Raw genomic sequence first — 22961 nt, 5'->3', positions numbered from 1 at the left:
TGCCTGGTGCTTCAAGTTGCTAAATTTAAGGCTTCACAGATAGGGGCAGCTCGCTGAGATGGGCGTTAAAAACAATATGTCTATCCTTGCTCTAAGCAATGGTCAGGCAGTCTGAATCTATCATGCTTTATGATGGCATGCTCATGAAGTCACTGCCATCATGAAGATTTTGTGCACTAGCAGAGTGACCGCAATGGACTTGAGGGCGTACTAAGCTTATTTATGATGAACAGTGATCTCTCCATGAAAACCATTTAGCCTTGCACCATTCCTTTCCCCCAACTCTTCATAGGATGGGATGGAATCAGCAAGTCTCACTGACCTCAGATTAGGCAAAAGGCGCAAGGAACCCTGAAGGATTTCAATGATCACAGTACTGCCGGTAATATGCACGCAGGGAGTCTCATTCCAATTGGCACATTATTTGTGTAAACTTGAGAAATAACATCCTCTCCTTAAAGTTTTAGTAATGCATTGTTTGAAGTCACACTTAATAATTTTTGTATATTCACTATTGATTCACCTTGTGCACTACACATACCAGAATTCTGCGGGAGTAGAGAACCGGAAATTATTTAATCTGAATTGGCACTTAACAGCTGATCCCAATTATGTTGAATCTACCCGCGACCAAGGTTTTAGTTAGACCCAAACGCGTAGGGAATTCGATGGTATCTGCAAGATGATTGTTTGATATTACGGAGTAATGTAATAAAGAAAAATACTTACCGTCACTTGAGTATGCAATCCGACTTCTTTTTGAAGTATTGTGGCTGATGTAGATATGGCGTGGCTCCGCCGTTGTAACTGACCCGCACCACCATAGATGCGCCAATAGTATCCAGCTAAAAAGGGAGCCGTTTTTCATTGTGGATATATATATATATATATATATATATATATATATATATATATATATATTGACGACTAAAGTCTCCTGCGCGTTGCACCATTCCCTCAGCATGCGCAGGAATACAAAGCACGGACCAAATTTTCACGGTGATGAATATTTTATTCGCTTGTCGGTTCCATGACGTTTCGGCACCCCAGTATATATATATTAGCTGAGTGACATTGATTATTACTGTCTGAAACCCTAATCTGTAATTTTAGTGTCTACATAACCTAAGCAATATCACTGCTGCAGAGCCTATAAAATGTCTACCTCTGTTACTGTACGGATTGCCTGAGAATGTGAAATCTATGTGTGATTCTTCATTTTTATTTATTTATTTTGTTTTTCACCCTGCCCTTTCCAGAGAGATTCTCAGTTATGACCACGGGTGTGTAATTTTATAAAATATCTACATGTCCATGTGACTGGTTGAGTCATTAATCTATTCGCCCTGTAAATAAGTCCACTTGTTCTTTTGGTGCCATGTAGTGCAGTGGCAAATTATGGCAGCAATCTCATTACACAAGTGCTCTGATAATAGCCTCTCTGATTATGCCAGGGCTGATGCTGTTGAAGAGTTGGAATACTAGCAATTCCCTTATTTTGCCACATTTCAGCAGATCTACATACTGGGGCTGTAGATAAGGGTAAGCAATAGTTCCAGGGTGCTAACCAGCTATTTTGCATGTTTAAGGGGTTTCCATTAGCTCATCTCACATTTCCAACCAAAAAACTCTGTGAAAACAAGACATGCATTGCCAAAACCAAAAGACTGACCGCCACTGTCGAATCTATACAAGTTCTAGTTTGCTACTTTATTTTCATGTTTCCCATAATCTTGTTGAAACTGGTTACAGTGATTTTTCCATTATGAATATGTTTTTGGGAAATGCTAGTGTGCATCAACACATTTTACTAAATGATACTTCAAAGAAATGGTACCTAAAATTTCACAGTAGTTTAGCAAAACGTTTATTTTTCCTACTCACGTTTTTTGATGAACATTTTATTTTGAAAGCAAAGAATCATCACACTTGCTTTCAATCTTCAGTAAATATATACATCCAACCAGAGAGTATTCTAGGAATGTTTTACGTAGCTTCATATTGTTAAACTTTGAAAATATGTGTACAAGTCCAAGCTTATAGTATTTTCTTATAGTGCTCACCCTAGTAACTAGACTAATTTCATCAATAGAGGACAAGAGCGTGCTATCTAAACGAGCTCACGGTTGGGCTGTGCTAAACAATTACGACGTTCTCAAACCCCAACCCTATCTCAAAGCTGGTATAAAAATTGCAACCATGAAAAGATTTCTCCGGCTCCGTATGGGAGTCTGAGCTATAAACTCGCTTCTACCAGCTTGGGAAAGAAGGGCTGGTGACCAGCCCTGTCGTTTGTGCACCAGTGGTGTGGAGAACCTTATCCACATCATATGCATCTGCGAGAAATTAAAAGACCTACGGAAAACGTTATTGAAGCCATTCTTCAATCACCACGGTGTCAGGTCTTGTAGGCAGGCCATTATGCTGTGCTTTAATCCATCTTTAGTACAGCTAAACTGCCGCCTCATAAAAATTTTTGCTGACTGCAACAAAGCTGGAAAAAAGCTAATCGGTAATAGCAACATCATTGGGAACTGTTTGTGTCAACTTGTAACTCCAGCTCTCACAATGGAATCTGGTAGCAAAAGGAAAAGAAACAAATAAACTAATAAATAACAGTCGCTACAGGTCGCCTTACTTGTCAAAAGGGAATATAGCGCCAATTCAATATAAAAAAAAAAGGAACTCCTTATTGAGCTGCCATTCAAAAGACCCAGCGCTGACTGTTTCTAGGCTCACATGCTCTTTTGATATTATCTTAAAAGTTCTTTGTATACATAAAAGTGCTTTATTTTAAAACCTTTACATTTTTATCTTTTTAATGCAATGAGATTGATTTTATTGTTAAATGTACTGTATGCAACGGTTTTAATGAATCATGCATAATAATAAACTAGTAATATAGGCTTTGCATTGATGAACCATAAATATAAGTTTGAACAGCATTAACATATGGACACATATTACCTTAACTGCAAACCATGCCCTTCCCTGATTCATAATGTTGTACTGTAAACTGGCAGTCCAGGGGCTTGTGCTGCAGAGGGTTGGGCCTATTTGTCCCAAGGGCGAAATAAACATGAAAACCTGTTGTCCTTGAACTCAAACAATATGTCCTGGGTGCCTGGCAATAGGAATTCCACACCCCTGCCCCCTCCAAACAGATTCCCTTCATATGTTATTGACCTATGAAGTGAATCTATTCGAAGGGGGCTGGATGGAAAAAATGAAACGTAGAATTGTAGATTGATGCTACAGTAAATGATAGACCATGTAAAGTTTAATTTCTTGAGCTATCATTTTCACTTATGGCTTTGTAGAAGTTTTTAGGGAAATTGTGCTGGACAGAGGCACCATTTTGCAACCATTTTCTGAAAATTATCTTCGAGCAGGCAAACATCTAACACTTATGAGTGTGGTCACGCTCAGTTGCCACCCCATAAAAGAACTTGGATATTTCACGAGTGCCCATTCAGAATGTTTGCTTTTTGGACGGTTTTGTGGAAAATTTGCTTATAATGCACTATTTGACTCCACGTTTTAAAAATATCAAGTTATTTGCTTCACTCATTCACACCATAAAAATTGGAGCCCCGTCGGTTTCAATGATCAGTAGCTGCTGCTGTTCAAAAATCAGCTGAAAACATCCTCTAATGATAACCAGTTTTATGAGCTAGTGCACTTTACTCACCCAACAACTGTGGATGCTGTTGTGCCATATTCACTATAATCACTTATCATTTGTACTAGTTAATTGTGAATTCACTGATAAACTGACACAGCATTACAACACATTTAGGATTACAAATGTATCTCCTCCTTCGTAGACGAGATGGAATATTGTGACAAAAGTGGATTCTATATGAGGTCATGCAAGTGTGCAAGTCCAGAATTCTCTCATCAAACTTTTTGTAGGATTCTATGTTTTAAGGTTCCTGTAGCACACTTACTGGTGATCCCTTTTTGCTGGGTGTGTCTATATGCAAATTTGTGGATTTCACATCTTTTGAAGGATACAATAAATTTCACCTTGGTTGGCACATTCAGACTGGAGACTCACTCATTCAGCAATGAGTAAACAAGTTTGTTTTGGCAACTGTTTCTTGGAATAGATGTATTTTCCTTCTAGCTGGCTGACCAGACAAAAAATCTATATTTATTTATTGAACTAAGTATTATACTAAGCTGGTACACTATGCTTGGGGAATGCAGATTATTACAAATATGAATCTGAATAGAAATTGGAAGTAAGTTTTAATGTTAACAAGTAATTGTTGCAGTCCCCATTAAAATCAGTTGTTACACTGGCATTTCTAAAAATCAAGTCCGCCTTTCCCTTAGGATCTAAAAAAACACATTTGCTCTAGAGTTCACACCTCCCTCCATGTAATTAAAGACACAGTGTTTAGCCCTAGACTTTTTGTGTGAAAGCATTGTCGGTGGTGTTTTGTTTGGCTTCCTTTGAATTCATTAAAGTAACACACCTGAAATCAGTGATTTGTAGGTGAAAAGTTTGGGACTGGCGACAGCGCCGTATTGACCTGAAGAGAGGTGGTCACCCTAGTTTGTACACCAGTGACACAGCATGGCATACCTCCTTCAAAAGCTGCACGTAAGTCATATTATATGTGTGCATAAACTGCAAAACTTTTAGTTGAGCAGGAATACGTTTTACATCCTATGAATACATAAATATTATACTCCTAGATAATGTTGCTCTAAAAGGTTGATGACCCTTTCATACATTCAAATTAGTAAAACAGCACCAACGTATATAATGCTAAAAAATAACTGTATATTAAGCATTCCAAATTACATTAACATTTTTGAAATCTGGTATTATGAGAGGGACTAATCTAAATTGCAGGGCATCATGGACTTTGAATCTTCCATTGCAAAGAAGCATGTTTATTTAAAAAAGAAACAAGTGCACATTTCAGTGTGCTGTGTTTGGCACTTATATCCTACCCAGCCCTATTTGCAGATCATCTAATCTTCCAAATATGAGGACGTATCAACCCTGTTTGTCTATACAGGTTCTAGTGACAGCTAGAGGTATTCCGGGATTCACCCAGATCGGAGCCCCCCTAGCAAAGGCGGTGTATCCTGTCACATATAGCTGGCCTCTCCATTTCTGCTTTAGTGTAATGACCTGATAACCCACCAAAAAGAAAGCTATGCCCATGCCACAACCTTTCATGAATGCCAGTTTTTTTATTGCTTGCTAAATTATGCCATCCTTCTGACATTCCATGTAAGGAAGAAATATCTAATTACTGTTGTCTGCATTCTGTGTGGGGTTTTTACTCTACCTCCCAAATCTCATTAGTACAAGACCGCCCCAGCCCCTCCCAGTAAGGTCGGCATAAGCTAAGCTTGTATATTCCATGTTGCCCCCTAGGTGCTGTTACCGCCTTGTGTGTTCTAAATTGGGCTAATACATAATAATAATCACCTACACCCCAGGCCGGAGGGGCAGTGACCACCCTTCCAAACCCTTGCCAAATAAACAGTGATATCGACCAAACCCCTGAGTCCATTCCAGTGGAAGGTGTTTCAGAAGAGCTGCTGCTGCAACAACTGGAAGATTGCCCCCTCTTTGATTTCCCCTCCCCCTTATAATGTAGATAAAGCAGAGCACCCCAACCATCTGTCTGTTGGGGTCAACTGATAGTAATGTAAGACAGGTAAGGACCTGGGCGATATCCCGCCATCCTCGAGTGCCGAAAGTATGTATGTATGTCCCATACAAGTCTGAGAAGGCTGGGGCAGAGTAATTCTGGAATTCCCTTGAGTTGTGACTCAATAGGGCATGAAAGGCAGGCGCTGTGTCTGTGGCTGCAACTCTCTCTCCTGAGCCGTCTGTGACGTAGTGGCCCCCCACCTCCTCTTCCGGCAGCGTTTCAGGAATAGCAGTCTGCACCAGGGCTCAGCATCATCCCCTGCCTTCTATCTCTCAAGCCATCCCCCAATGCGCTAGCTGGTTCATTGAAAACCAAGGATCAATCTCCCACCAAGACTTGAAGGCGGTGGGGAAGAGAAGCGCACCCCTATCTCTCTAAATGATTTTTTTTCTAATCCTAAAGACAAGGTGATCCTCCTCTGCTGCACCACCAATGTGTAGTCAGATAAAATGGCAACACTGGCATTCTCCACCTGCAGACAACCTTTTGTGCAAGGTGTCTGCAGTATCATATGTTCTGTCCGCATAGTGTAGTAGCCATGCCACCACTGGTCTGGGTAATGCACCTGAAGGAGGAGGGGTGGTCTTGTTGGTACCCTGTGTACCGGTTCAAGTGTATATAAGTGCGACCGCTCCTGTGGAGCCAACTCCTTCGTCAGGCAAGTAAGTGACAAAGTCTGTCCCCTCTATTCTTTCTGGCAATCCAACTATTCGTACATTGTTGTAGTGGCTAAGTCCCTCTGCGTCTTCAGCCCTGCTGTCCAGTACCTCCACACATTTGGTAACTTGTTGCATCTTGTCCTGCAGCACATTGACCAGCAGACGCACTTCACGATGGCGTGTGCATTGTATTTTCCCTTGCCAGTCAGCTTCTGGTGGTCATTACAGGGAATGCCTAAGTATATTTACACCTGATCTGTCTTGCCCTCCAACACATCATGGGTTGCATTAACTGCACTGATGATGAGGAATATCTTGTCGGAGAACCCTCATCCTTGCTGATAGGTTGTCTCCTTCTGGCCCAGATTGTTTACATGGGGTGGTGAGATGCCTCCCATCTTGGAGTGCCTACTGTAGGAGTTTCTTTAATCAACCTAGAATGGCCTGTTGTGGTGCGGAGACCATCGTCCTATGGACCGGAGTAAGGCTGTCCCCGGTAAACAATGGCTGAGGCCGCAAGGTAGGTCAAGCTGGGTGCTCTGTGTGGGCGTCCAGTCCTACACCCTCAGCCTTTCTCAGGCTTATCCTGACCCGTGATGTTCCCTATACAGAGGAGCCAGCACCCGCTCTCCACTCCGTCCCCAGCCAATCGGTAGCTCTCTGTCTCAGCTTTCCGGCACCCTGTACTCCACTGGCACCGTCAGTGACTGTCATTCAGGCACTGGGGCACGTCCTGCACATGCGGTCTCTTCTACTATGTTGTATATTTAAGTTATATGCTATATTTTGTGTCAATACAATTCCCATTTAGTTGTAAATTTATAACTTTTCCAAGAGAACCTTCCAGATTTTCTACAAGAACGATGCACATTACATTTATTGTGAAAAAAGGTGTTTTAATTTTTTCTGTGTACTGATAAAGTAGCTTGACGCTTTGCAGGAGACCTATTGGTGTTTGGTTGAGCGCATTGATATACGCTGCATAAAGTAAAGTATATAAAGCTTGTCCCCAACAACTAAGGCAACGTTTTAAAAATTGATGGAAGATAATGAATGTTTAATGAAAAAAGTAGAGGAGTTAAGATACATACCTGTTTAAGACCTTATAGGTGTAGTGATTTTTCTTTGACAGGCCTTCTCCAGATCCTAGTAAATCTTGACACAATGTATCTGTATGTAATGCTACTAGAATAATTAATAATTGGCCTGGAATGTTAAGTGAGGACAATTTACGCTATCATGTAGGTCTGTCGGCAGTATTGAAGGCAGTTGTGAAATTAGTAAATGCTGAACATATGAGTTTTCATTTGACTCATATTTTTTCAGTAAAAATACTGATAAATGATCCAGACAAGAGGAGTGTTCATGAAATTCGGATTGTTAAATTGCTAGTAAATTATTGTTGTTTACCTAGTAGTGAGTCAATTTAGGACTTCCTTTGCAAAAACCTTACCAGGGGAATCTAGCAGTGCTATCTTTTGCTACGTTTTGGGTTAGTATTTGAGGGTATTTTTATGTACTAGTAGTGAGATGTTTCCCTTCATGTATTTTGGAATTTGACCAAAGCAAATGCATTTAATTAAATACTGGGTCTTTTTGTCATACAAGGGCACGAAACATCAAAAAATTGTTACTAGATCTGCAGATCTAGTAACTTTAAACAAAAACCTCTTCGACTTAACTGTAATGCACTTGACCTCTGTGAGCAAATGTGAGGCATTTTTATTGCTCATTCACTTTAAATCTTGCTATCTTGTCCCATTTGCTCTGCTTTCAGAGACAGAGTTTAAAAGTCAGTTTGTCTTCCTACTCGCCAGAAAGGGCGAGTAGGACCTAAATATAGCTCATCCTAATTAAATCTGGCTCACAAATGGTAGCTGGCGAGTCGATTTTTCTAGCCCTTAATATTTTATTGATGTTTCACGAATAAATGTATTCAAAACAACATTGTATAACCTTCTCTAGGCATGCTACATAACCAGCTTTATGGCCTAGAACTGTATGCTTCCCCCTGGACCTTTCTCATTCTTGATTGCTCAGCCATTTTTCTAAAAAATAAAAACAGGTGTATCAAAGGGTACCAGCTTGTTGCTGGTGCTTACCACCCACCCTTATTTTGTTGAGGTCTCCATGGAGGGACTGAGGACATCAAGTCAAAAAGTAACCTGTCTTCTCAATCGTTTCCTGTCACATACAAAGACCTACACCAGCCTGTTTAATATCTGAATGTCCCACTCACCACTTCAGACACAGCCTTTGTGACCACATTTCTCTCCAATGTGAATGCTTTAATTATATGTACCTGCTCCATTATCACTTTTTTAAGGAGAGGCATCCTGAGATTGTATGAGAAGAACTATTTTTAAATTACAAATAACAAATCTCAAGGCTTTTTGTTTATGACTAAGTCACATGGCTCGCCTTGATCTATTGTCTCTCTGAATCCTTTCTATTTCCACCTATTCACTATCTCTCTAATAGATTCCTCGGTCAAAATTTTAGGGCGGGTAATCTTGCACAAAATTACAGACTGGGTTAATGACAGAGGGCTCCTGTCCAATTTACAGTATGGGTTTAGAACAAAAAGGAGCACATTAGACCAATGCCTTAACTTGTAACTGTTAGTGGACAAATATACCAGGGTCAAAGAGGGGTCAATGTACTTGGGGTTCATGGACCTCTCTTCGGCTTTTGACCTTGTAAACCGGGCCAAGCTATGGCAAATCTTAATTAACATGGGTCTTGATCGGGCCTTAGTTGACCTTTTGGCAGACTTACATTCTGGCCTTCTGGCCTATGTCAGGGTTACGCCCGAGGGGCGCTGTACTAGTCATTTTAACTCGGAAAGGGGGGTCAGGCAAGGGTGTATCCTGGCCCTGCTTCTTTTTACGGTCTACATAAATGCCCTTGAACCTGCTCTAAAGGAGGCTACCCTTGACATACCGCGCATAGGGGAACTGGGTATCCCAGTTCTCCTCTACGCGGATGACGCTGTCCTTCTTTCACGGACAGGAGTTGGTTTACAGCAGTTGCTGGACGCATTTGGGAACTTTATGGGATCCTTGGATCTTAAAATAAATGTAAAAAAGTCCCAAATCATGATTATGGGGAAGTGCTCTAGGAAAAAGCAGTCTAAAACTTTTTTCTGTGGCAAAGAAGAACTTTCCAGGGTGCCCACATTCCCCTATCTGGGGATTACATTTGACGAGAGAGGGAATTGGGGACCGCAGCTTAAAAATAGAAACATCTCCTTTGCAAGAACTACCTCTGCACTCCAGGGCTTTACGAAAAAACTTGGGGCTAGGCCTATAGCAGCACTAATGAAGATCTATAAGGCAAAATGCCTCTCAGTAGCCACATATGGCAGCTCAATATGGGGATATAGTTCCCCTGATTGTCTACAGTTTACCGAAAATAAATTTATGAGATCTGTCCTTTCAGTACCACAGTCTACGCCCTCATATACCATCCATTCTGAATTGGGGGTAGGCTTTATTTCTGACATGATATGTATGGCTCCTGTATTATGCTGGTTGAAGACCTGGATGAACCAGGAAATCTCCCTGAACCATACTATCATGAAAGACTGCCTCCTAGAAAACTATAGTAGGAGTGAGTGGTTGACTTGCATTAAAAATACCCTGTTCAAACTTGGGAGACCGGAGCTTTTCTCCTCTCCGGAGTCAATAAGACCAAAGGATATTGCTCTAATTAAGGGAGCAATGGCAGACTTTCTGTCTTTGGAGAGAGAGGAACGCGAATTAAAAAAACCTACTGTAAGGGCTAATCTCATTATTGCCAGCTTATGTGGTCCTGAAACCTACCTGACTCCGGAATCTGGGGATCACGGTTCGATCCCCGGCACCGTCAGCAGATTAGCCCAGCACCATGTGACTCTGGGCAATAGCTTGCCTAATCTTCCCGACGGCCCCCAGCGCCTAGAGACCCTTACGGGTGATTGTGCGCTTTACAAATGTGGATTATTATTATTATTATTATTATTAATGTGGTGAATCGTCCCTTCCATAGGTTTCTCCTAACCCGCTTCCGTTTTAATTTGATACACTTGAATTTAGGACTGTTTCCTTCCTGGAGTACCCCCGAAAATGCCCCGCCGTGTTCCTGTGACAACTTTTCCACCCAGAACACAATGCACTTTTTGATGTTCTGTAGTCACTACACGAAATTAAGGATGACATTCTTGGTCCCAATACTTAAGGAGGGGGGCTTACTGCAGGTCAAGCCTGCCCTCCTTTACTTGCAATTATTACAGTCCTCTAGGATCATTTTTCATGTTGCAAGTTTTCTGGTGGGTGCTGTAAGGATTAGAAATCAGAAAAACTGTCTGATCAATTGTACATAAATGAATTTGGACGTATATATGGATGATGATTATACCCCAAAAATTGTCTGGGATGCCACTCAAAAGGGTTAATGTTCTTATCTTATTTATTGTGTTTTTAATCGTTAAACTTTTATTCTATAAACATTCCTGGATGATTTTTAATTGGATCATGATTCTGTTTTCATCCTGTATTAATGAGTGTATTTAATTGTATATTTTGTATAGTTCCATTGTCTTTTTATGATATTGATTTATCGAAATAAAGTATTCTGACTGACTGACTCACTGTGATCACCATTTCTAAGAACCTGCTTTGAGGTTTACCTAGACTTTGACTTGAGCATCTCTTCTACAATAAGCATGGAGATGAAACGTGTTCTTCCCTATTCAGACCACTCAGAAAGCTCTCCAATCTGTGTTCATGAATTGCATAGTGCAGTAGCAGATCTGTAGTTAAAGCCAAGCTTGACTGTCCTCACACCCAGAGTTCTAGACATCCAGTTAGGGAGAATATAGAAAGTTCACAATTCTGCACCAAGCCCGGAAGCCAGCTTGAACAAACTCCATGTGGTCAACTTCCTCCAAACCATCCTTTCTCCCAAAAATTGTTTACTCATAAGTACATACATATTCAAAATTTCCCCTTCATACCTATGTGGCAAAGCCATCCACTACGTCCCCAACAGAGGACTTCACTCCACCAAACTTCTGTACATCTAGTACCCATTTTCTTTGTGAATCTGGTTTATCTAGTACCAGTTTGGGTTCATCTTAAACACACACTCCCCATACCTGGTTGGGTATGTGTGTCTGTTCTCAAATTAAGTTAACTGCTACACCCATTTTATGTCTGATGTAGTTTTTCTAGTTCAAATAATGACCTAAATTTAATAAGACAATGGGATTGATTCAGGACTTGATTCATAGTGGCAGTACAAGCTGGAAAATGGTCAATAAAGTCCCGCTACTCTTCACTTGGGACTTTAAATTTAAGGGACTCCTGCAAGATGTCTCTTGGAGAGTTTACAAGCAAAATAGAGTTAAAAAAAAGCTTTGGACATTTTGCCTTTGCAACCATAGCATCTAAAGTACATGTGGGCAAAGATGCTGTAAAATATCAGTAATACCCTCTATTACCGCTATCCTCTCTGTTCACTGGTTCAGCCTGCCTGTTAGAACTTTGAATTAGAAACTGCCTGTCGTACCAGTGAAAGTATTTGTACCTTTTGGCAGAGTGAGAACTATTACATTTAGGAATAACAAGAGAATAGGTCTTTTCATAGGACGTTATCTGACTCTTTACATATCCTTCCTCTGTTATAGAGTGCTTGCTATGCATTGAGTACTTGGTGAGTTGGCTGCATGTGACTGTGCTGCAAGGATTATTTTTAAGTAAATTGATGCGCGGCCATCTTTAAACGTAACCCTCTCCTTCCCAGCGCAAAATGTCAAGTAGTTTTCTCTTTGCAGTTCTTTTTTTATGTTGCTGGAACTTCAAGAACTTTAGGGTTGTAGGCAGAAGTGAAGAACTGTCGTCTGCGGCTATTTTCCTTAAGGTGCTGTGCATTTAGGCACAGGAACTTGGTTCTGACACTGGACTGTTGGCCAGTGCTTTAGCCTGAACGAATCCGTAAAAGTGTTGTAGGAGACAAGTGCCACATAATTATGTCTATATCATGATAGTGAATTATTATTCAAACCCCGGCTAATGATAGTCACTCAAAAGGTATGGGTGTAGTGCTGGTTGGTGTTTGGTTTAAAGACCTGTAAATACAGTAATCCCCAAGAGTGGGATTTGAGGGATTTTGGCCAAAACTAGTACTTGCTTACAAGGACTCTACCTGATCACAATGGTTGCTCCTTTGGTTCTCCCTCCTTTAGTCGATGGCATCATTGAAATAGCCTACATTCTTTAGGAACAATCATTGACAACGCCAATAGGTCCGGCCCTATTGACTTCTTGGCTATGTCAGTGTTTTTTGCCAATGCAGTACAGCATTGTCCCAATTGAAACTGGAATACCTGCTCATGAGCGCGTGTGCGTGTTGTGATGCTCTTGGCACGTCACTCGATATTCACTCGCCTACATGACCAGGCAAGGCCACACCTATGGAATGGCAAGCTCCCCATTTCCTTTTTTTTTTTTTTTTTTTTTACTGATCCAACTTGGCAGATGTTCCACTTGGAATAAAAAAAATAATAAGCAGCAGCTACAGGGCCTCCCAGAAAAACGTAAAATACAACACTTTCTTTTTGTAAACATTAAAGGGTGGGGGAATGGAGGAGAGAGTGGAGGGAGCTCGTGGGCAAGGAAGCAGTTAGGATTTGGGGGAATAAATAAAAAGGAAAGAAGCTAGCAGGGTGGAGGAAGCAACATATATCTCACGTTTTTAACAGGATATGCTGCACATGAGGGAGGGAGCAAGTGGGCATTGGTAGGAACATTGAGCACACATGGGGGTGATGTTTGAAGGATTAGCTTCACGAGGGAGAGTGCAAGAAAACACACGCACTCATTGAGTGCTGAAAGAAATTGGAAAAATATTGGTTCCTTGAATGGGAACAGTGGAGGGATACAAGACAGACATCCAATCAAAAGGACAGTAAGGGAATAACAAATATTGTGTATGCCTTACACTTCTAGACATACAGTAAACCCCTTTGAGGTGGATCTTTTTGTTTTCTAATTCATTGCATGGAGGAGGATGCATCCACCATAGTACTCTCATGAGCTCTACCTCTTCACTCCCTAACCCTTGATTTTGATTTACCAGTAAGGGAATGCTCCAGGGGGCTGAACATAATACAAAAAGAGTAAGACCAGATAAAGCAACCAGTGGCCAACAGTAAGCGTGTTTTAGGCAAACTGCTAGTGTTTGGAATGGCCCCCAAGATATTGTTAACAATCAGAAGACTAAAAGCTGTCTAGTAGGAGAGACTTTAAAAGAGGATCATGTCAAAGAGGAGAAATGTTTTTAAAACCAATGCAAATGTTCATGACTGTTGCAAAGAATTACATGTTATACCTATGTAATGCCATACAATGAGGCTCTGAAAGTACAGTTTTTGGAGGAGTCGGTTTGTTCAAAACTTGTCAACATGATGGTTTTTGGTTAGAGATCTAAAGGTGCTCCAAATGTGGCTGGATCAATTTGTTAGGCGAATAGAGTGAAAACTGATTGTAGTTGCTGAATTTAGGAGCTGAGCCCGGATATCCGACCTTCTTTTATTCGGTGTGGTGGGTGTTCCGTGGGCAGGATTGAATATTTAGCGCCAGGCCCGCCCTGTGGGTAGCAGACTGACCTTTACACATCCAAGTAATAATATAGTCTGATTTCCGCCATGAAGTTCCTGTTTCTGCGTGTGAACACTTTCCATTTCAGTGTGATTGAAGTTTGCACTGCTGCTTCCCTTGCTGTGTTTTTCCTTTTGCAGAAATGCTTGCACTGCTGCTGTCTGTAATGTACCTGTTCTGTTCATGCCCGTCACAGCTGGTCCATGTGTTTGACGTCCTTGGTTTGTTCTGTGTTTGAGGTAGACACGTTTTTCCTGTATTTCCCAAAGCTGCTTCTGTCCTGTGTGATGAAAGTGTGTACTGCTGCTATAGGCCCCCCAACCCCCTGCGCTATCATTTTGAATCTTCCTCCTTCTTTAAATAGAACCTTGCACAGTTTATTTATTTAATGCAGTTTTATATAGTGCAAACTTTACCCAAAGGTGTCAGAGCGCTTTCCAAAAGAACCAGGTAAGGTACAGAAGAGACACCAAACACGCTACAGTTACATATATACAGTTACATATAAACAGTTGCCTTTTGCCCTGGGCCTTTATTTCTGTATGGGGGACTCCTGCAGCACTATCCGTCACTTTGTACAAGCTCTCTGGAAAACCTTTTTTCTATCTAAAATCTGAATCCTTTGTTGTTAGTGCTTGCTCGTTTTTTTCATTTCTGAGCCTAACGGGTGTTGAGAGCAGAGTATGCATTGCCGCCTTCTTTTCTCATGCTCCTGGAACTAAGCCAGGGAAGCCAGTAGATTGCCGAGTTAGGAAAACAAGGAGCTTTGTCACTAAGATTATTAGTCACGGTTGGCGTGTCCTGTTCATTATTCTGACCGGACATGAGCCACCGGCCTTTATTGTGAACCCTGAGCTGGAAGTAAGCAGCGGCCTGATGAGTATTTTGCTGTGCTCAGCATGCAATCAGTTTGCTGTCACAGACCTGTTTCCTAGAAGTACAAATGATATGTTGATTAAAGTTAGTGCTGTTATGCCTCACATTAGGTACACTCAGAGTTCCATTTTTATTGCTGTCTGGCATTGCACTCGCGGGGATTGCAGGCACCGCGATACTGGAGCCCCGGTGGTGTGAGGTGGCCTCCGCGCTCCAATCACAGCAGTCGTTTCATATACAACCCTGGTTCTCCACTGTTTAAAGGAATGGATTCACCGAGCATAAGTGTGCAAACGTGAGCACACACATATATATCTGTAATGTTTTCTTGCTCCTGGTGTAAAAGGTCGTTGGTTTTATTTGCAAAATTCACTAAACCTACATTGTCTGTTCCTCGTTTCCTGCAATGAAGACACCTGTTAGCATGAATCTGATACTTGAACTTTAAAAGGTTCAAGTGGAGTGCAGCTTTTTATACGCAACTCTGTTGTTGCATGTTGAAACGACAGAAAATGTCAGAACAACTGCCACAAAGTCTGAAAGGGCTCATTTACACCTACACAGACTCACTCACTCACTCAATCTCATAAACACACACTCTCAAATACACACTCGCTCACTCTCAAATACACACTCGCTCACTCTCAAATACACATGCTCACTCTCAAATACACATGCTCACTCTCAAATACACACGCTCACTCTCAAATACACACGCTCACTCTCAAATACACACGCTCACTCTCAAATACACACGCTCACTCTCAAATACACACTCGCTCACTCTTAAATACACGCGCTCTCTCAAACACCTGCTCTCTCTAACATGCTTACTTTCACACATTCACTCACTCCCACTCTCCCACACAAACACACACTCTCACTGACTAACAAACTCACACTTACTCTTACTAACTTCCTTTCTCTGAAAATTATTTGGCACCTTGATATACATTTGTTTTCATGGTAGGGCGCGTACCCTACCTCGCCGGCTCTCCGCTCCCCCTGCCCCAATTGCTCAGTTATTTTGGGATCTGTGTGCAAGACCTCATGTGAGAGCGCCTTCAGCTATGTACGTTCAGGATGTGCGCTGTACAAAAACCTCTATCGTGCTTGACCTAATAGCCTGTGATGTAGCAATTGAAATTGCACTACCTATAATGAGAATATAGGCCACTTATACACATGACAAATGTCTTGCCTCTTAGTTCACGATTAGCATTGTCATCTGGGTGGGGCAGGAATGTTTCGCAGTGCTTGATTAAAAACCGTCTTTTTTAATAAATACTTCTCAAAGCAGAGATCTAATCTAATGTTCTGAGGTGAAACGCTTCGTCACTTTAAAGAAATACACTTTTTTGAATTTTGATGATACTTTATCCCGTTTTTGCATGTTGGTTGCAGGATTTACATCTGGGGGCGAGTGTCTGAAAAGTTTTAGCCCTCCGTCCATCATCCCCTTGTGTTTGCTTCGTTCGCTCTAAGTTGGCAGGCTATGCCCAGACGTGGGTCTCTTGTTCACTTTTCCACTGGATTCAAGCTAGCCTGGCTGATGAGGGGTGTTACCCCGAAACCGGTCCTAAGATGCTTGTTTCCGGTCTAGGGAAGGCCTGGCTTGGCAGTTTGGGCTGGACTGTTTCCATGAGGCACAGGGTCAAGACTGATATGCATATAGCTGGGTCTGAACTGGGTGGCCAAGTGAGCTAAAGACTGATGGTGGATTCAACCCAGATCTGTGCCGCGGGGTGAGTGTCTGAAAAGTTTCAGTGCTCCGTTCATCTTTGTGTTTGCTTTGCAGGATTTATTTGGCGATTAAGAATAGTGTGTTTAGTGAGCTCAAATGAAGTGGTTAGTTTGATACCTCTCCCAATATGAAAGATTCCTCCCCGGAGAAGCAATGTACATGAAAATGTTTGTTTTGATCTTTTAGTGACCAAGTTTGTTTTTTTATTTTATTTGCTGTGATGTAAATCCCTTCTGAGTTTGGTTACGTTGCATTATTTCAAGTGTTTAATGCCCATGTTGAAATTTTCTGGAAATATTATTTCTTTAGATATTCACGGGAGCCATTAACCATTCCATTTAAAATAAATGTATTTGGAAATAATAGCCATTTTGCCCAGGTTTAAAAAAAATTAAAATCTGTTAAACGTTTACTCCAGTAATAGATTTGTGCATAAGGATATTGATTACTATTAACACCCTTAATGTTTCCTTTTTAGTTTTATGCACCTTGGTGTGGTCATTGCAAGAAATTGGAACCAGTGTGGCTCGAAGTTGGCTTAGAGATGAAAAGTAGTGGGTCTCCAGTGAAAGTTGGAAAAATGGATGCCACTGTTCATTCTGGTCAGTATTTAACATGTATATATTTAATCGATTACGAAAACCTGCATAATTATTTATGCTCTAACACATTGGTACTCGATTTATACTGAGGGAATCCTTTATGGTGGATAATTCACAAAACAGGGAGAAAATGTACAAACTACCACTTTAGCTACTGAAATGTAGCCATACATAAAAAGTCAATGTAAAAGAACAAGAAACACATGGGTGGTTAATTGCTCCACATTTTGGGTACCAGGCAAACACAATCTACAATTCAGTTCATTCGTTTTAAAAGTGCACCTCAATTAGGACGCATCATGTACCTCTGCAGGTAAGGTTGACCTCTCCACCCCTAGGAAATCCCAGTTTTTCAACCTTAACTCTGCTCCTCCATGACAAGTTTGTGTGGAAGGGTGCAAGTTATAGTTGGCTCACTGAACTAGAACTGGCTAATTCCTGTTGTTTGTTTTAGTTTTTAAACATTCATTTTTAATCTCATTTCAACACTCGACTATAAATAATGGCACTTTAAACTAGGTATTTTTTCAGTTAATTTCTAATTTCTTTTTAATGCAAGCCAAGATCTTATTATCACACACCTATGTCATGTTTGTTTTGTTTCAATTAATTGGTTTTTTTTTAACGTGAGGGGTGATCATATAACTTCTCTTTAGCCTCTATTTTTACAGTGGAATTCTGGGATTTTATGATTTTCAGCTTTCAGCTTTGGTCAGCTTATAGCCCCTCTCCCTGCCCACCTCCCCACCTGCCCTCCTTTCTCAGTGTACATGCCCCTACCACCTCCTTTCTGTCCTCCGTGGTCAGTTTGCTATTTCTACTTCCTTTCTGCTTGCTCTCCGTTCTGTGTTTGCGCACCCTCGCCACCTTCCGCCTGCCCTACATAGTGTGATTGCTGCCCCTGATTCTGTTGAGACTGCAGAAGAATAACACCACGCAGAGCTCTCCTGTGCCTTTTCCAGACGTCATCAGCTACTTGACAAAGGCCAAACAAAGTATGTAAACATATGTGGTGTGTTCATATCCATGTACAACAGATGTTCGCAAAGCGTGAACTACCGAAACCTTATCCCACTTAACCTCTCAAAAACAGACCATTACTGACCCCATTTTATATGTTGTTTCCCAACCTTAAAAATATCCCCACATGGTGGCAAAACACCAGTAGCGTAACAAAAGTTGAGGGAGCCCCACCACGAAGTCCACCACCTATCACTTTGCTCCTATGCCAAGTGATCTGCTATATTTTTAATTGAAACCTCCGACACTTAAAGAAATCCCTCTATATTGTGTTGCTCAAAAGTTCTAATAAGAACGTGAGAAACACTGTTAACATATACGCTGCACCAATTGTATCATTCGTTATTTTCATTAGAAACTTTATTCGGTTATTATCATTAAAAACAACCATAAAAGTACAATCAAAATTTACATTATAAAAACAGTAATCATGGCACGATAGAAATAGACTTATTGAATTTCATACATAAATTGATTTCCGGGATCTAAAAATATTTTTTTTTAAAACGGAAACAGATGCAACAGTTAATATGTTATCTGATTTCTGAATGGCTAAAAAAGCAGGGCGGCACTGATTAACTTCCATGATCTTTAGTATGGGCACAATCCATCTCTTCCTTGAATAGTGTAAAACTTGCAAAATAACAGAATATTGATATTGGATTGTTCTGACAAATCGTCACATGGGCATTTATTAAGTTGCCTTGACCAATTGTTCATGTCGGGGAAACTAAGAATTCTGAATAGAATATTTAAACTGAAACGTGTTAATAAAAACCTTTCACGTTCACTCATATGTAATGTTACATATGGTTGCATATTACTAGAGGTCCTTATTAGTTGATGGGCAACCACTGTCTTTTTCGTCATTTCAGCGTTAGTTCTACGTTCTACCAAATACAACATACCAAGATTTTTAAGCTCCTTTCTGGAGACATGACACATTAAAAGAGGGTCATCATAACAATCTTGATGTCCTGTGTTTGTTAACAACATCTTTACATAAGATAACCATTCCATCTTACTAACGTTATCGAGATTCATCACGTCATTTAAGATAGAACGGTTATAAACACACTCCTCTGTGGTCCAAACCCTATGCCACAGAAGTACTGGTTGTAACTTAATAATATCTTCGATATGTGGCTGACCAAGTTCAGCGTGGCAAATATATGTAGAGACACTTTCTGGGACAGCTAGAAGGTATCTCATATAGGTGTTTTCTACCACCTGGAGGCATTTCACATCTACATATCCCCATATACCTGCGCCATAAATGGCATTTGCTACGCATGTTGCTCTATAAATAGTTAAAAGTTCCCAATCGGTTTTTACCCGTCTTCTTACTAAAATTTTTAAGGCCATTATAGATTTACAAAACATCAGCCTTCTTGCCTTTATTGCACTTGTCCATAGGCCAGATTGCTCAAACAATATACCTAGATATGGAAAAGTTGGGGTAAAGTCCAATGGTTTCGAATTAATGTACATAGTTTTTTTCTTTATATCTGCCCCGGAACCACAGTTCATTCAGAATGTTTTTGTACAGTTAATTCTCAAGTCCAGACTAGACATAAAATGGGTGAAAGATGTAACCATCCTCTGCATAGCAAGAGGAGTCCGAGCCATCAAGACCGCATCGTCCGCATATAGTAGTGCAGGGACAGATCTTTTTGCTATCATATGCATGTTATGTTATGTTATGTTGTCTTGTAAAGCGCATGGCTACCCCAGCAATGGGGCGTCCCAGCGCTGTAGACCACTGGGGAACCCGTCCTGGCTTTCCCTGTGAGATGATCCCTGCTGGGTATCTCCAAGGTGAAATCAGGCATCCCCGGTGTATGTGGGGGGCCGTTGTGGAGATGAGGCAAGCTAATGCCCAGAGTTGCCGAGTGTGATCCCTGGTTAGAGTAGGCACCGAAGCGAGAATTATCGAGTCCGCTGACCCTGGTCCACGACCCTGCCGCGTCGGGAATTGAAACCTGGTCCCGGGCCGTCCTCTGCTTCCGGGTCTGCCGCCTCTAACCAGTGAGCCACACCACTCCACTCCCTAAACTCCTGCAGCAATGTTCTTTCAAGGTCGTTGATGTAGATTGTAAATAAAAAAGGAGCAAGGACGCAACCTTGCCGCACCCCTATTGCTATGCTAAAGGACCTGGTGCACTCACCATTCCTGCCAAAACGGACTGACGCTGTAGCCCCAGAATAGAGCTCCCTGAGAAAATAAATAATATTTTTCTCCACCCCCAAATTCTCCAAAATCAGCCAAAGCTTACTATGGGTAACACAATCAAAAGCTAATTCATAAGTTAATTCATAAAGTTGTCTCTCCTTCAGAAATCCCTTCTGATCCAGATGAAGAACCGAGGGCGCGATAGAGGCTAATCTAGTAGATAGAACTGTGGTAAAGATTTTATAGTCCACATTCAAAATAGAGATCGGCCTATACGATCCACAGGCCTCCTTAGGTTTACCCGGTTTTAAAATAAGGGTAATGGAGGCATTATCCCATGATGCCGGAGTAAGCATACCTTCTAAAAGGATTTGATTAAACAGTATAGTAACTAAGGGAACGATTTCTGACTCCAGGAGTTTATATAACTCAGCTGGCAGCCCATCCGGTCCGGAAGCTTTCCCCCTCTTACCCTTTCCAATGGCAAATATCACCTCATCCTCTGTAATGGGATTTTCCAAATATTGCGATTGTTCCACTGAAAAGGAGGGTAAAGTGATGTTACTCAACCAGCTCTTAACAGCCTCAACGGTAATTACCTTGTCTTCTTGATATATATCTTGGAAGAATTCCCTAAAAATCCTCCTAATTTCATCATCTGAGGTAAAGTTGTTATTACCTACTTTTATAGATGCTATGTTGTTACGGACCTGATCTACTTTGGTCTTCCAGGCAAGTAATTTGCCAGCGCCTTCACTATATTCGAAATGCGCCAAGTTACTGTCTTCCCATCTTTGTTGAACCCTCAGATTTAAAATCGAAGCCAGGCTTCCTTTTAGACTCAACAGTTGATTATGAAGAGGATCTAAAATAGACCCTGAAGCTGTACCGTTAATATCAATGAAGTGTTGAATATGAGCCATTTCTGCTTCAATGGAAGAAATCTTTACATTATATTGTTTCCTACGATAGGCAATTTTAGCTGTAATAAGCCCTCTCAAGGTAGCCTTGAATGAGTCCCAGATAATTCTATTTGATGCAGATCCGTTGTTTAATAGAAAAAGTTCTGAGTCTCCGACCTAAGATACAAGATATCCTCATCATTAGTAAGGAAAGAACGATCGAAGGACCACGTGCTCGGTGGTTTCTTTATAGGGAAACCTACTTCCAATTTAACCGCAGAATGGTCTGAGAGGTGAGACGGGAGGTAATCAATCATTTTAACAGAATCGACCAGTCTTTGACTTATTAAAATAAAGTCGATCCTCGACTTGAGGTTCCGAAAAGAAACCCCTTGTTGTTTTCCCGACCTTTGTCGCCAGACATCGACAAACCCGTACTACCTCATAGCATCCAATTAGTAGGATCTAGTCTTGGACAAAACCAAAGGTCGATTATTAGGAGACTTGTCCAAGACGGGATCCAACACGATGTTAAAATCGCCGGCCAGTATTATAGGGCCCGAAACAGAAAGTAACTGCGAAAAAACAGTTTCCAGACAAGAAGGATCATCCTGGTTCGGGCCATAATGGCCCACGATTGTAACTAAAAACCCAACCATAAGGACTGACGCTATGGCCCATCTACCAGAGGGATCTACAGTCTGCGAAACCAGCTTAGCTCTAGCTCCTTTTTTAAAAATAATCGCCACCCCCCCTAGTGTGAGATGTTTGAGTGGTAGAAACCACAAAGTCGATCCATCTATTCTTCTTGGTAAGTACAATCAATTCACTATGAGTTAAATGGGTCTCCTGCAACACCACAACCTGCACATCCGAGTCCTTCAGATATTGTAAAATTCTGTTGGCTCGGGGCTTAGTGCGCAGGCCATTGACGTTCCAGGAGAAGAGACCAACACCACTCATCTCTCATCCAGCAAGCCAAGAAGACTAAAAAAACTATACCAACAAAGAAAACTTTTTATGACCACATTCATAAATTCCTTACAAAAATTGTGTATAATGTGTAAATTACCATTCCTAAAACTACTATTTAGGTTATTGAGGACTTTTTTAATTTTTTTATGCCACCCCTTGGCACTCACCCACCCAAGGTGTGAGCCCCTCCCCCCGTGAAAAACCCTTGCATTATCCAACCGGAACAATGTCCAGTAGATAGTGCCCCACCGAATTGACTCCCGGCCAAAATGATCACCCCCCTTCTTCTTAAGTGACAAATGAAGAGTGAAAAAGAGTTCAAGGAAAAGAGGAAAGTAACTAAGACTGTAAACATATTAGCTAGTGCACTAAGTAAGAAACGAATGGCTACGTCAACATCCAGATTCCAGATCAAATAAAGAGAATTAAATGAGAGGTCTCCTTAAATAGGTAAGGTGGAGTTTTAAATGCCTGATGTTATACCTTACGAGACCCCTTGCCCAGCTCCATTAGTAGCTCATTGGCTGCTTGTACAGACCTGATGTTAAACATCTTACTATTGTACATTACTTTAAGGGCTGCCGGAAACATGAGCTGAGCTGTTGCACCTAATTTCCTAAAGGCATCCAGGCGCCTCCCAAACTCCCATTGCTTTTCAAGAGTAACTCTAGAAAGGTCTGATCTTA

At 41.2% G+C, this 22961-nt stretch overlaps 1 protein-coding gene across 1 annotated transcript in view; it reads left to right on the top strand.

Annotated features, from left to right (window-relative positions):
• The window catches only part of TMX3 (thioredoxin related transmembrane protein 3), a 210833-nt gene that overhangs the window by 8835 nt on the left and 179037 nt on the right, over nt 1-22961 (top strand). The window contains exon 4 of the mRNA XM_078687512.1: nt 17082-17205. Coding sequence (XP_078543638.1) covers nt 17082-17205 — 124 coding nt within the window. The remainder of the gene's footprint in view (nt 1-17081; nt 17206-22961) is intronic.

The sequence above is a fragment of the Lissotriton helveticus genome, chromosome 4_1 (assembly GCF_964261635.1).
Source record: "Lissotriton helveticus chromosome 4_1, aLisHel1.1, whole genome shotgun sequence".
Taxonomy (NCBI): Eukaryota; Metazoa; Chordata; class Amphibia; order Caudata; family Salamandridae; genus Lissotriton; species Lissotriton helveticus.
This window is presented reverse-complemented; position numbering and strand designations above follow the sequence as displayed.